Genomic DNA, 14,034 nt, shown 5'->3' with positions numbered 1-14,034 from the left:
TCATTATATAGTGAAAGTTTATATTAAAATTTAGAATGTTGAAAGCATATAGAAATTGTTTAATACAGTTGCGTAAATATTTATATGAATTGATTTGAACAAATGTATTAGTATAGAATGATCATGGACAAAGTTTTGTTATGATTATTATTGGAGCTATTGAAGAGCAAAATATATTTCCCCAAAGTTCTTTCTCACTCATGACATTTAGAAGAACGATGATATAAATGTTTAGCAAATTCGTTCAAGTAACCATTTGAAAATTTAGTATTCAAGATTGAATATGTAGAGTATGAGATATTATGTGATGTTGTCATGAGGGGTAGTAAATACATGTTGTACTCCTTTTTCCTTAACTGATGTTTTGTCCCACTGGGTTTTCCTAGTAAGGTTTTTAACGAGGCAACATATTATGCATATTATAGATATGTGTACTCTTTTTCCTTCACTGGGAAAAGTTTTTATCTTAATAAGATGTAACGAGGCACATTATCTATCAATAGACATTCAAGGGGAGTGTTATGAATATTTTATTATTAAGTAGATGTCCATTAAAATTAAGATAAGTTTGATATATATTAGGATTTTAATGTTTATTAGAAGTAAACGTTAAAAAAAATATTGTAATAATCTCTATTGATAAATAAAAGTACATTCTTTTTTGCTCTCCTATTTCTTGTTGTTATACTTTCTTTATTATTTATTACTAACATGATAATGTTTTTAAAAAAGTACTTTGATTTTATTTTAGGGGTTTAATAATCTTTCTAAAATCCTATTCAATATATATCAATAATTTAAACAAAGAAAATAATAATGTATAACAATAAAAAAAATCTTGCAAAATATAGATTAAACCAACTAAATCATACAATAAGTCAAGTCTGAACTAAATACATGCAATACCAAATACCAAATACTTAATAAGTTAAATTAAAAAAAAATTAACTTGAATTAATTTAGGCTAATTACAAGGACTAAATCATAAACATAATGAATTTTGAGGGCCTCTTGTAATAAATAAACCAATCAACAATATAAAAATAGAACAACTTTACGTGCAGTGGGGGTTTTTGGAGACAATGATAAGTTTAGCCCTCAACATTTTCATGTTTTATCAATTTGACTCTTATTCTTTTAGCTAAATTTAGTGATTAATTTTTCAAAAAGAATCAAATCACTTTTTTATAACGAAAATGTTGACTAAAACATTAAAATTTTAACTATGTTGATGTGATAGTCTACATGTACTTTATGCTGACATGCCACTATTTATCTTATATGTCTAGTTAACAAATAATTTAAATATTCAAAATATTATAAACAATTTATAAAAATTAAAAAAAAGAATAAAGCACACGAGAATTGCGATGTAGAGAGTCATGTTTAAAAATGTAACATTTTGATCAGCATTTATTTCTATTAAAAAACTAATTTGATTTTTTTTTGAAAAGTCGATGACTAAATTAAAAATTTTTTAAAAGGTTAAGTACTAAATTTAGTTAAAAAATATTTAAATTGAAAAAAAAAGGTTAAATGCTAAAGTTGTGATTATTATTATTTTTACATTAACAACATTCATTTCATAAAGAATGAGAATACAAACCCGATCAGTCCCTAAAGAAATGACAGCTGACGAAATGAAGAAGAAAACAGATGCAAAGTGTTTTTGACATTTTAGCCTTCACTTTAACTCTCTTTCTATAATTGTTTTAATTAGTTTTTGAAAATTTTAAATTCTTTTGAATTTGTTTTTATATTTTAATATTTTAAAATTTTCTTTTGATTCATTTGAGTTATTTTTTATGATTTTTATATAGTTTTTAAATAAGTTTTTTAACAATTTTTTTTTGGTTAAGCTTAATTTTTTGGATAAAAAAAAGACTCGTTTAGAAATGTGTCGAGCTTTGGGTAAAATTTTTTTGGCCCGAACTCGGCTTAGTCTGAATTTGTAAAAAAAAAATGTTTTCCCATTATTTTGTTGATGTTTTCTACTATATTGCTGCTATTTTTTCACAGCTTTGTTGTCATTTTATTATTATATTGTTATTATTCTGTTGTTATTATTTGGATATTATATAACTTTTTTTTATTGTTAATGTTGCTACTATTTTAAAGGCATTTGCTTATTAAGTTACAACACCTATCTTAGTGTTATTTAAGTATAAAAACTTTTTTAAATTTATTTACATTGGTTGGAAAACATTTATTTTAATGTCATGAGTGTTTTTTTATATATTATATTTATTAAATATTTTATATAAAAAATTATACGAATCGGATTGAGTTAGACTCAAGTTTAAGCTAAATTTAAATAAAAATTTAAACTTATTTTTCGAATCAAATTAAACCTAAATTTAAAATTTTATTAAAACTCGACCTATAGATTGTTGTACCACAGGCGTAAATATACAGGATTAGCTGTAGCAGTAGACCTGTCCATGGGTCGGGCCGGGCCGGGCCCAAAAAAATTTGGCCCACTTCCTAGGCCCTGGCCCGGCCCGAAATATGGGCCTGAGATTTTGTCCAGGCCCGGCTCGAAGAAAAAATATGGGGCCCGAGCCCGGCCCGACCCGGCCCATTTTTAATTAAAATTAATTTTTTTGATAAAATTAAAACTAATTGTTATTAAAATTAATTGTTAGTAAAATTATCAAATTATTAATTGTTAATTGTATTAATTGTTGTAATAAAATCTAACATTTGATTAGTAAATTTATCAAATTTTAATTGTATTAATTGTTAATTATATTAATTATTGTAACAAAATCTAACATTTGATTAGTTTACATTTTTGTATTATCAAATATTTTTGTAAACAAATAAGTTTACATTTTTTTTATCTTAAAACCAACCAATATTACACCAATGTTATCACTTTCAATTGCTATCCTGTCAATTGCTATGTGCAGGATTTACCAAATACCAATGTTATCACTTTCAATTGCTATCATGCCTTGACTTCCTTTCTACAGTTTGTCGGGGAAATGAAATTGAAAACTAAAAATAAAATTGAAAACATAAAAATAAAATTGAAAACTTAAACTAAAAACTTAAACATAAAAATAAATAAATAAATATATATATATTTTAGAAAAGAAGAGTAAATGTCGGGGAAATGAAATTGAAAACATAAAAATAAAATTAAAAACTTAAACTGTCAGGGGAAATGAAATTGAAAACTAAAACTAAAAACTTAAACATAAAAATAAATATATATATTTTTTAAACATAAAAAACTTAAAACATAAAAAACTTAATATATATTTAATATATTTTCGGGCCGGGCCGGGCCCGGGTCAAAAAAATTTACCCGAGGCTCGGCCTATTTTTTAAACGGGCCTCTTTTTTTGCCCAAGCCTATATTTTGGGCCTATATTTTTATCCGAACTCTCCCATATTTCGAGCGGATGGGCTGTTGGGCCGGGCCGAGCCGCCCGGCCCATGGACAGGTCTAGCAGTAGTAATATACTAATATTGAGCGACTCACTTTCAAAAAACTAAAAGAGCGACTCACTGAGTGAGCTTAAGTTGTCTTTCTCCTTCTATTGCCCAAATCCAATAAAAATTTCTCACTTTTATCGAATATTGAAAAACCTTACAAAATTACTCAACAATTAAAAAAAAAAAGATTATTCCATTTCCATCTCAGTCCTTATCGTTGTCGTCGCTAATTGCACTTTCTATTCCTAAGATTTTAACCTAACGGCGTGAAACATAATCTTTGGCGTGCTGAATTTTGTAGAATTTATTCCCTTTTTTTATTTTGATTCTTCACAATTTATATCGGTGGTTGCTAATTTTGCTTGTTAGATGTGTTTATTCAACGAAGTTACCGATTCCAAGAATCTCATCTCCACCGACTAAGGTAGTTTTGTCAATTTCCAGATCTTAATCTCCGAAACGAACAAAACGAAACGAAAATTTATTATTATAATATTAGAGGGCGATGGATAGAATTGCAATTATGACAGCGATTTTATTGTTTTCAATCGTCGCCGATGTTTCCAATGCTTCTTCGTTTTCGAAGCTTCGATTCTTAGCCGATAAATCTCCACCAAAGAACGACACAGCCGCTGCAACGCCGCCCGTAAGTTCTCTTTCGTTCTACCTATTTGTCTAGGCTTCTTTTTTATTATTATTTATTTTCGTTTTTGCTGTATTCTTCAAGAATTTTGTATTTAACAGAAACTATTTATTGTTGGGGTTTTAGAGTTCTCAGTTGCCAGCCAAGAAATTGGATCCTAAACCCAATAGTCAATCGAAATCGGATCCAAATATAACGCATACTGCGACTCAATCTCCAGTTGACAAGAAGGATCAAAAACTATCAGATAAACCGGGGAAAGTGATTCCACCTCCTCAAAGGGAAATTGATAGTGAAAAAAATTCCAGTTCAACTTCAAATTCAACGAACTTTAAAACAGTGGGGGATAATGAGGGGAAGAAAAAGAACATAGATAGTGGAAAGAAACCGAATATCACGGAAACTGAACAGGGAGCTGTTGTATCAAAGGAGGATAATAATAAGAAGCAGCAGCAGAAGACTGATGATGATGGAAATGAGACCCAGTCAGGGATTGTCGAAACATGCGATGGGGTAGCTAACAGCTGCAAAGACAGGAACTCCTTGACTGCCTGCATTAAAGGGTCTGAAACTGGTAATTCATTCTTTTTGAATTGTTTATGAGGGTGGTAGGGTGGAATTCTAAGGAATAGAAAGTGATTTAATGCTTAAATAGATTTAGCTGAACTAATGGGTTTGTGTTGTTGCCTTTGTTAGAGAAATGGTATGCACACATTCATTACTGAAGTAGAATTTAGTATGCATTAGCTGCCTAGTAGAGTAATTATATGCGCTGAAACTTATCAATTATATCTGTCCTTATTGTGTAAATTGGACCGTAAATGTGCCTAGGCCTGTTGCTTTTTTGGAACTAGTTTGAAAATTAGGGTTATGAGCTGTGCCATGTCTGTCTAGCAATGCATGCGTACATGGCTAGGGTGTCTACGTACAGACGATCAAGTCTGCTAGATTAAGATTTAACCCAAAAAAAGTGGAAAAATTAGTGCTTCTTTAGATTGCTAGATTAAGGTTGGATGAAGTTCAGCACAATGAACAATTTTATGGATGATAGCTTCCTTTTAGGTGTTACCTGACATGGAAATATAAATAATGGCAATCTGATTGTTAGGCAGGTATTGCTGTTGATTCAGTTTGTAGGAATATTTATAGAGGGTTAATGGTTAGGAATTTAAGCATCTAATGTTGATTTATTTGGTTAACAATATAGGTAATGCAGTTCTGGGGTTAATTTTCATCAACATCCCTTATATTGAAAATATATTTTGGAAGATACAGCGGACAAGTTCATAGGAAGGCATCTTAACTATAAATTAGTACAATTAGCATAAGCTTTTTTAGCTAGCTTATAATTAAACCATATTATTTGTCTATTCATCTTTTTATACGTGTGTGGTTATGTTGGGTGACAGGAAATTTGACCACATTGTAAATGCTTGGAAACAATGTCCTTGTCATTGGATTAGTTTTAACTGAACAGTTATTTGGTGATAGAAGGAATAGTAAGTTATTTGGGTTGTTTTTATGTTATGCTATATTGTTGCACCAGTGTTAAGAAATGGATCTCATATAGATGTTAATTCAAACTGTGCAAATATTAGGCAATATTTGATGGCTGTTTAATCAGGTTGATACCCAGTCAATTTTATTTCCTAATTTTATAAAATAAGGAATATAGTGAACTTGTTTTTAATTTTGCTTGTCAGCAATATAGAATTAATATAGTAGCATAGTGGTTTATTTCCTGATGACAAGTAATTTGTTTGATTTCCTTTATCCTTTCCAGGGTCCAAACGATTGGCTGTTCTGGTCCACAATAGTGGAGAAAAAACTTTGAAAGTCAATGTTGCTGGCCTTCCTGGGGAATCTTTTGCCAAAATACTTAAAGTACCGAAACGTGGAACTAGAAAGGTATGATCTTTTCTTTATCTTCTTTCTCATTGGTTTTTCTCATACTATTGAGGCATTATAAGATCTATGTTATGTAGGAAAAAGATTCATAACATAAAATTTGAAGTTGGGATTTAGCCAGTGGCTATTTAAACCAAAGGAGAAGTTCTCAGCTAGTTTCCATTGATTTACTAGCTGTTATAGGAATGAAGTTTGTCAACCGATTACTTTTAGGAAGAAGACCTGCATAACAATTTCCTTCCTCCCCCTTGTACTTAATGAAATGTTACTTGAAATGTAAATTGTAGTGCCAAAATTTGTTAGCCTAAAGTTTAGGAGATTTAGTAATTCATTGTTTAGCTAAGTAAATAAATAAAGGGGGAAAACATGGAGTTTGTTCTCTGCTCTATATTGATTGACATCTGTGGGTGCGTAGTGTACTTTGAAGGATTGATTGCTTGTATAACAAGATTTGAAAGCTTGACACGAGGGACCTTGTTAAGCATCCTACGTAAGACGAATCGGTAACAAGTGTAGAGGTCAAGCCTGAATAAAAAAGAACAAAACCCTAACTTAACCTACAAAACCTTCTCAACTGATATGGATTATCATCTCTATACAGTCAATTAATAGGCCTAATACTAACAGCTGAAATCGGTGGGCTTCTAGCATGAACAATGCATAAGAGGCAAATTAGCAAACAACACAACATATGAGGCAATAAGTACAATTTTGAATCTGATACCATGTTAAGCTCCTAAAACCTAAGTTGCTAACAAATCAAGAGGCCAAAACTGAATGCAAATGCACATCCAATCCAAAGTTAGTATCAGATATCAGCACTTGACAGGCCTTTATACCGAGTTGATGGTACACTGTATTGTTTTAAGTAACTTCAGTTCATAAGGGATGAACATGTACACTCTCTGACAATGAAAAATGTTCCCCCAAGTGTTCATGCTTAATAACTGTCTCTCTTATCATGCGCTTGTTTGTATCCAGAGTTGATGTGTATTTGCTTAACTGTTTTCAGATCAATATCTCTTTGACTATTAGTGAAACCAGTGAGCTAAAGTTAAGTGCTGGAAATGGAGATTGTGTGCTTCACATGAACCCTCTTGTACCTGAAGGGAACTTTTTCTTAAACCTTCCTTCTTATGACAAGTTGCTGACTCCAGTAAATGGCGCATACTTCTTGATTGCAACCATTGTAATTTTGGGAGGATCATGGGCTTGTTGCATGTTTAGGAAAGGGAGGCGGCATGATGGTGGTATACCTTACCAAGAGCTAGAAATGGGATTACCAGAATCCATGCAAGCTACTGAAGTAGAAACGGCTGAAGGTTGGGACCAGGGTTGGGATAGCGATTGGGATGAGGACAAGGCAGTTAAATCACCAATGGGACGACGCCAAGTACCGAATATCTCAGCAAATGGCCTCACTGCTAGGTCTTCAAACAGAGATGGTTGGGAAAATAACTGGGATGATTAGACATTTTTAGCAGAAAAAAGGAAGGTAAGAAAGTGAAGGAGTGACAGTCATAGAAGAGAAGGAAAAGGAATTGGCGATACGGGCAACTTGATATAGAAAATGTAAATTGGTCCACACAGTTGTCATGTTAACATTAACAGTCATGAATAGGGAGTCCTCAAAAGAGCCTATGTTTTTACTTCCATTTATCATCGGTGATGATTCAAGCTGTTTGAGTTTACTAAATGAAGTTCAACTGTGGTTTTTATGTTTTGGTTGTAGAGGAGCATTCAATTTTTAGGCATTTGAGGTTGGCAAAGTATTGAACTGTGTCTAAAACCGAAGAGTCAGAATGTTGTTTTGAAAGATAATACAGATGTTAGCTCCATTGTTGTTTCATGTATTTGCAGGAAGGGTAACATTTTGGGATAATCACGATTAGAACATGTAAGTGAAAGGATGGAAGACAATCATATTATTATTAGCAGAGGCATTGTGTAGCATGTATAATTGAATTTCCCACCAACAGGTTATTGTTATATGCATATCATAATGTATATTAAAAAAAAAAGTTATCTAATAAATTTATAAATAATTAAAAAAATTGGCGTGTAAATTAGAATACTAAGGTATGACACAAAGCCAGCAAACGAACAGACACCAACAAGAACAAAGTGTAAACTAATTAAAACAAGAAGAAAATAACAGCACCTTCCTTTCCTCTTTCAATTCTGATGAAAACCCATTAAAAATCTCTCCCCAACACCGCCCCATAATATCATTGTCTACACATTTTGAAAGATCAAGAGGAGAGAAAACTTTGGAGACCACATGGTGGCAGAAATAATGAGCATCTCCAAACTCCAAAGCTGACCGACGTCGTTCATCTTCAAGAAACCCAGCGATGTCGATCTCTTTTAGCCGGCCATTCCACTACCTGTGAGGCTTCCTCCACCTAGTACCGCGGCGTGTGCAACTTACGCCCTTCAGCAGCCAAGGCATGCGCAGCAGCGTTGGCTCGTCTACCAGCAAACTGAAAGGTGATTCTTTGGCTATTTTATCAAACTAGTTCAAAAAAATATTATATTTATAAAAATAACTCAGGTTTAAAAACAATCATCAAAATAACCTAAAAGAAAAGTAAAATTAGGTTGTGGTCTGTCAATTGTCGGAACCCACTCGTATTTTGCAGTATGATTGCCTAATAATTGTGTCAGACTTAAAAAAATTAATTTTTTAGGTTTTGGCCTGTCAATGGCCAGAACTCATGTATTTTTTTTAAATTGTATAATACTAATATATGAAAAAAGGAAAAAAAAGAAAAACGAAAAAAAAAAATTTGGGTGCTGGCCTGTCAATGGCCGGCACCCAGTACAATTTAAAAAAAAAATTTCTTTTTTTTTTCGTGTCAGAATTAAATATTAGAATACGAAAAAAGTAAAAAAATTTTGGGTGATGACCTGTCAATGGCCGGCACCCAGTACAATTTTAAAAAAAATTCTTTTTGTCAGAATCAGATATCAGTATACGAAAAAAATAAAAAAAAATCTTTTTTTGGGTGCTGGCCTGTCAATTGCCGGCACCCAGTACAATTTAAAAAAAAAAAAATTTTCGTGTCAGAATCAGATATCAGTATACAAAAAAATAAAAAAAAAATTTTGGGTGCTGGCCTGTCAATGGCCGGCACCCAATACAAATAAATTTTTTTTTCGTGTCAGAATCAAATATCAGTATACGAAAAAAATAAAAAAAAAAATTTTTTGGGTGCTGACCTGTCAATGGCCGGCACCCAGTACATTTTAATTTTTTTTTTCGTGTCAGAATCAGATATCAATATACGAAAAAAATAAAAAAAAAAACAATTTTTTTGGGTGTTGGCGTGTCAGTGGTCTGCACCCAGTACAATTAAAATTTTTTTTTCGTGTCAGAATCAGATATCAATATACGAAAAAAAAATTTGGTGCTGGCCAGTCAATGGCCGGCACCCAGTACAATCATATATATAGGCCATTTGTCTAGTTTGAAAAGTTTTTTTTCCTCTGTTTAAAAGAAAGCAATTTTTTTTTAAAAAAATGAGTTCTCAAATACTTTTTGTTTATGTTCATTTCGATGGTGAAATGATAAATACAAATGAAGAAGGATGTGTATTTCAAAGCCGGAAAAAAATAGGAATGAGATTCAACAAACAGATTTCGCTATCGGATTTCAAACGAAAAATCAGTACAAAGATAGCAAGCCGTTGCGGAAAGCAAATGTCGAGATTGTTTTATAGATTTCCGATTTCAACTGATCCGCTAAAGTTCTCAGAAATGGAGCTTGAAGATGATGATGATTTAGGTACAATGATAGCAATTTATTGCCCCCTTGGAATAGAAAATCCCAGTCCAGTTGAGTTGTTTGCAGAGATAACTGAACCGGATCCCATTCAAATGGTAATTCCAGCAAGCCAGCGCTCCGGAATTGATTTTGATCTTAACGTCCCTTGGGAAGATCAGTCAGGCTTTGTATTGTCAGCGCCAACTCCCGAAAATCCAAACACTGGTGGATGTTCGTATAACACCCTATATTCGAGTCATTGTCTAGAGATCCATCCAGAGGTGTTGGCCACCATAGAACATTGTGATGAAGGGTCCGATAATGATGATCAGTCCCACCGTGATCCCAACGATGATTTTAGTGACCTCGATTTGAATGATATCCCTGAAGACATAGACGAGGAAGGGCCGGTAGAGGGTGAAATACGAACCCCCATTCGGCTGGAAACACGGGCCCTAGTATAGTTATAAGAAATAATCCAAGAACCTTCATGAGTGACGTAGATCCTGATGCAGCTCTTGCACGCGAGTTCTCGGAATACCCAGATATTGTGCCGACTCACTTAGTTCACAATGAATCTGACGAAGAAGAGTTGTTTATAGGGCAACAATTTGATAACAAAAAAGACTGTTTACATGCTATAAACAAACTTAGCTTGAAGTTAGGTGTGGATTATAAAGTAACGAAGTCGACGCAGTCTTTGTACGCAGGAGAATGTTGGAAAGCGGCAGGTGGTTGTAAATGGCGTGTCCGGGCCACGTTAATGCAGCGGACACAGATGTGGATGATAAGGAAACTAGAAGGTCCACACACATGCACGTCTGCTCGTATGTCGCAAGACCATAGAAAGTTAGATGCAAAAACTATATGCAACTGCATCATCCCTTTGGTGAAAGAGTCACCCACCATTCAAGTGTCGGTCCTTATTGCGGATATGCAAGCTCGATTCAAGTACAAAGTGTCGTACCGAAAGGCATGGTGGGCAAAACAAATGGCGATGCAAGAGTTGTATGGTGACTGGGATGTGTCATACAATGGGCTTCAAGGGTGGATAGCTGGAATGCATGAGTATGTGCCGGGGACAGTCACTGATTTGCAAACACTGCCATATAAAAGCCCTGACGGGGAGATACAACCAGGGAAACAAGTTTTTCACCGGTTGTTTTGGACGTTTGAGTCGTGCGTTAGGGCCTTCCCTTATTGCAAGCCAATGGTATAGGTGGATGGGACGTGGTTGTATGGAAAATACACACAAATCCTCCTGATTGCTGTTGCACAAGACGGCAATTGAAATGTACTTCCGATCGCTTTTGCCATCGTGGAGCGTGAGTGCTTCGAGTCTTGGGAATTTTTCCTCATAAATCTGCGGAGGCACGTTGTCAGAGAAGACAATATTTGTCTTATATCAGATAGATCGAAAGGATTACTTGCTGCGATAAGGCGATCGGGGGTTCCGTGGAGGTCTGTTTATTACATCCAGCACATCGCGGCAAACTTTCATAGAGATTACAAGAATAAAGATTGGAAAAATGAATTCGTGAACATGGGTAAAACAATTTGTTTGTATTTATTTAAAAAATTACTTTCCAAAAATTGTATTGTTTTTAATTTGGTGGAGTGAAATTAAATATGCAGCCTATGAGTTAGAACCGAGAAGATTCAGGCAGAGGTTCGCAAGGCTTGAATCTCAGATGTCATCTTTACCAACAAATCTCCGGACATGGTTGGGGAGCATGGAAAACTGGCAATGGACTCAAAGTTACGATGAAGGGTTTCAGTATGGGCAGATGACGACTAACCTCGTGGAGGCGGCAACTCTGTATTAAGGCGCACACGCCATCTCCCGATTTTTGCTGTATTCTCGGCAACATTCTATAGGTTGGCGACATTGATGCCTAAGATGGGGTTGAAACAAGCTATGCAGATCGAGGCCGGGCACGTGTACGTAGAGGTCGTCTGAAAGGCCATAGCAGTATATAGTCGAAGGGCACAAACAATGAATGCAGAATTGTATTCACGTGACTTGGAGACTTTCCGAGTACAGGAGTACATCGGTCGCCGTTCAGGTCTTCCACCTAGGTCGTACGCAGTTGATCTGCGAAACAGGCGATGCGAGTGCAGGATATTTCAGACTCTTCGATATCCGTGTGTGCATGTTCATGCAGCGTGTGCGAGAGCAAACTTAAATGTTGAACAATTCATAGACGAGATCTACACATTGCAACGCGCATTACGTATATGGGGGAACGAATTTCCTGTAATGCCCGATGTCTCAAACTGGGAAGTTCCACCGCCTGCTTTCGAGATGGTGCCTGACCGTAGTCTCCGCAGGCATCCTAAAGGTCGACCTCAATCGACAAGAATTCGAAATGACATGGACGTTAGGGAGATGGGTGAACCGAAATTGTGCACTGTGTGTCGAACATCCGGACACAACCGATCAACATGCCCACATCGTGTCTACGTTTCTGGTTAATCGTCTCGTAATGCTGGACTCCAAGATGACGACTGATATATTATTAAGCGCATATTCTTGTAAAATTAAATTTGCATTGGAAATATAAAATTTAAATAGAAAATAATTGTTATTAGGCTTGGTAAATGTGGTGTTAGGTTAAAAAAAAATCTAGAAATGAAAATGAAGAAAGGGTGTTAGATGTAGAAAAAAATTCTGAAATAAATGAGATTGAATGAAAAAAAAAGGTGTTAGATGTAGGAAAAAAATTTGAAATAAATGAGATTGAATGAAAAGAAAAAGGTGTTATAAGTACAAAAAAAATTTAAAATTAATGAGATTGAATGAAAAAAAAGAGTGTCAGATGGATAGGATAGAAATAAATGAAATTTGATAAAAAGATTGTCCGACATGATTCGGATCGTCATCCTCATACCACCCGGACTTCCACCCCGAAGCACGTACACCCAACACTGAGGATATTTTTCCATCGGCATCTCCGGTCACGCAATACTAATTAAGTCCCGATTATGGTGAATATAATTATTCCACCTTTTTAACTACACCAGAAGGGACACAGGACTCTGGACCGAGCAATTATCAAACGCCTCAGCAAGGTGCACGGCATCGCCGACGGAGGCATCCAGATCGTTACATGCCAGCACTGGGAAGTCCCCAGGATCGCGACAATTTTAATTTTTTATGTTAATTTTTACTTTCTTAAAATTTATTATGTAAATATTTCTTTTATTTTTACATTTTTTTAATATTTATTTAATGAATCTAACATAATTATTTGTTTGAATATATGACTTCGTAATATTTAAAAATATAAGAACTAAATTCTTAAAAATAAGAATATACAAACTAAATTCTAAATTTACAAAAAATATATAGGACTTGGGAGATTTTAATTTTGTAATAGTAAATAGGAGGAAATAGAAAAAAAAGGCAATTAATATGTGAACAAAATCTAAATGTTTGCAATTTCTAGATAATTGTGTGATTAATAGCGCATATTTTTTGATACATTAAGGTTAAATTTTTTTCAGAATTTCTATGACAAAATTTAAATATTATTTCTTTAATTCTTGCATCTTCAATTAAGGTCCACTTAGCAATACAATTTTAAAGATTTAAAAAGTTACATTTTCATGTAATGTTTCTTGAGAACAAAATTTTCTTTTTCAAATTTTCATTAATTTAATCTAACCTTACATAAATTGTTCTATTAAAATGTTTATATAGAGAGCTAATAACCGTTGATAAATTCTATATGTTACCGTTGTGTTATTGTTTATATATAGTTATGTTTATTTTTTTTCGTATACTGATATCTGATTCTGACAGGAAAAAAAAAAGAATTTTTTTTTAAATGTACTAGGTGCCGGCCATTGACTGGCCAGCACCCAAATTTTTTTTTATTTTTTTCGTATACTAATATTTGATTCTGACACGAAAAAAAAAGAAATTTTTTTAATTTTTACTGGGTGCCGGCCATTGACAGGCCAGCACCCAAATTTTTTATTTTTTTTTAATTTTTTTCGTATACTGATATCTGATTCTGACACGAAAAAAAAGAATTTTTTTTAAATTGTACTGGGTGCCGGCCATTGATAGGCCAACACCCAAAATTTTTTTTTAATTTTTTCGTATACTAATATCTGATTCTGACACGAAAAAAAAGATTTTTTTTTAAATTGTACTGGGTGCCGGCCATTGACAGGCCAACACCAAAATTTTTTTTTTATTTTTTTCGTATACTGATATCTGACTCTGACACAAAAAAAAAGATTTTTTTAAAAAATTGTACTGGGT

General features: G+C 33.7%; 3 protein-coding genes across 3 annotated transcripts; all 3 read left to right on the top strand.

Moving 5' to 3' along the window:
• Positions 1 to 3,503: 3,503 nt before the first annotated feature.
• LOC107914530 (uncharacterized) lies at positions 3,504 to 7,842 on the top strand. The gene is made up of 4 exons (XM_016843472.2): positions 3,504 to 4,090; positions 4,214 to 4,661; positions 5,871 to 5,995; positions 7,008 to 7,842. The coding sequence occupies exons 1-4, from the start codon at positions 3,950 to 3,952 to the stop codon at positions 7,464 to 7,466; spliced, it is 1,173 nt and encodes a 390-aa protein (XP_016698961.1). The 5' UTR covers positions 3,504 to 3,949; the 3' UTR covers positions 7,467 to 7,842.
• Positions 7,843 to 9,754: 1,912 nt separating this feature from the next.
• Positions 9,755 to 11,587, top strand: LOC107915376 (uncharacterized). Its single transcript, XM_016844538.1, has 4 exons — positions 9,755 to 10,178; positions 10,265 to 10,974; positions 11,086 to 11,308; positions 11,397 to 11,587. Exons 1-4 carry the CDS (start codon positions 9,755 to 9,757, stop codon positions 11,585 to 11,587), a joined length of 1,548 nt encoding a protein of 515 aa, XP_016700027.1.
• Positions 11,588 to 11,757: 170 nt separating this feature from the next.
• LOC107915375 (uncharacterized) lies at positions 11,758 to 12,237 on the top strand. The gene has a single exon (XM_016844536.1). It carries the CDS (start codon positions 11,758 to 11,760, stop codon positions 12,235 to 12,237), a length of 480 nt encoding a protein of 159 aa, XP_016700025.1.
• Positions 12,238 to 14,034: the final 1,797 nt, after the last annotated feature.

Source organism: Gossypium hirsutum, chromosome D10, assembly GCF_007990345.1.
Source record: "Gossypium hirsutum isolate 1008001.06 chromosome D10, Gossypium_hirsutum_v2.1, whole genome shotgun sequence".
Taxonomy (NCBI): Eukaryota; Viridiplantae; Streptophyta; class Magnoliopsida; order Malvales; family Malvaceae; genus Gossypium; species Gossypium hirsutum.
This window is presented reverse-complemented; position numbering and strand designations above follow the sequence as displayed.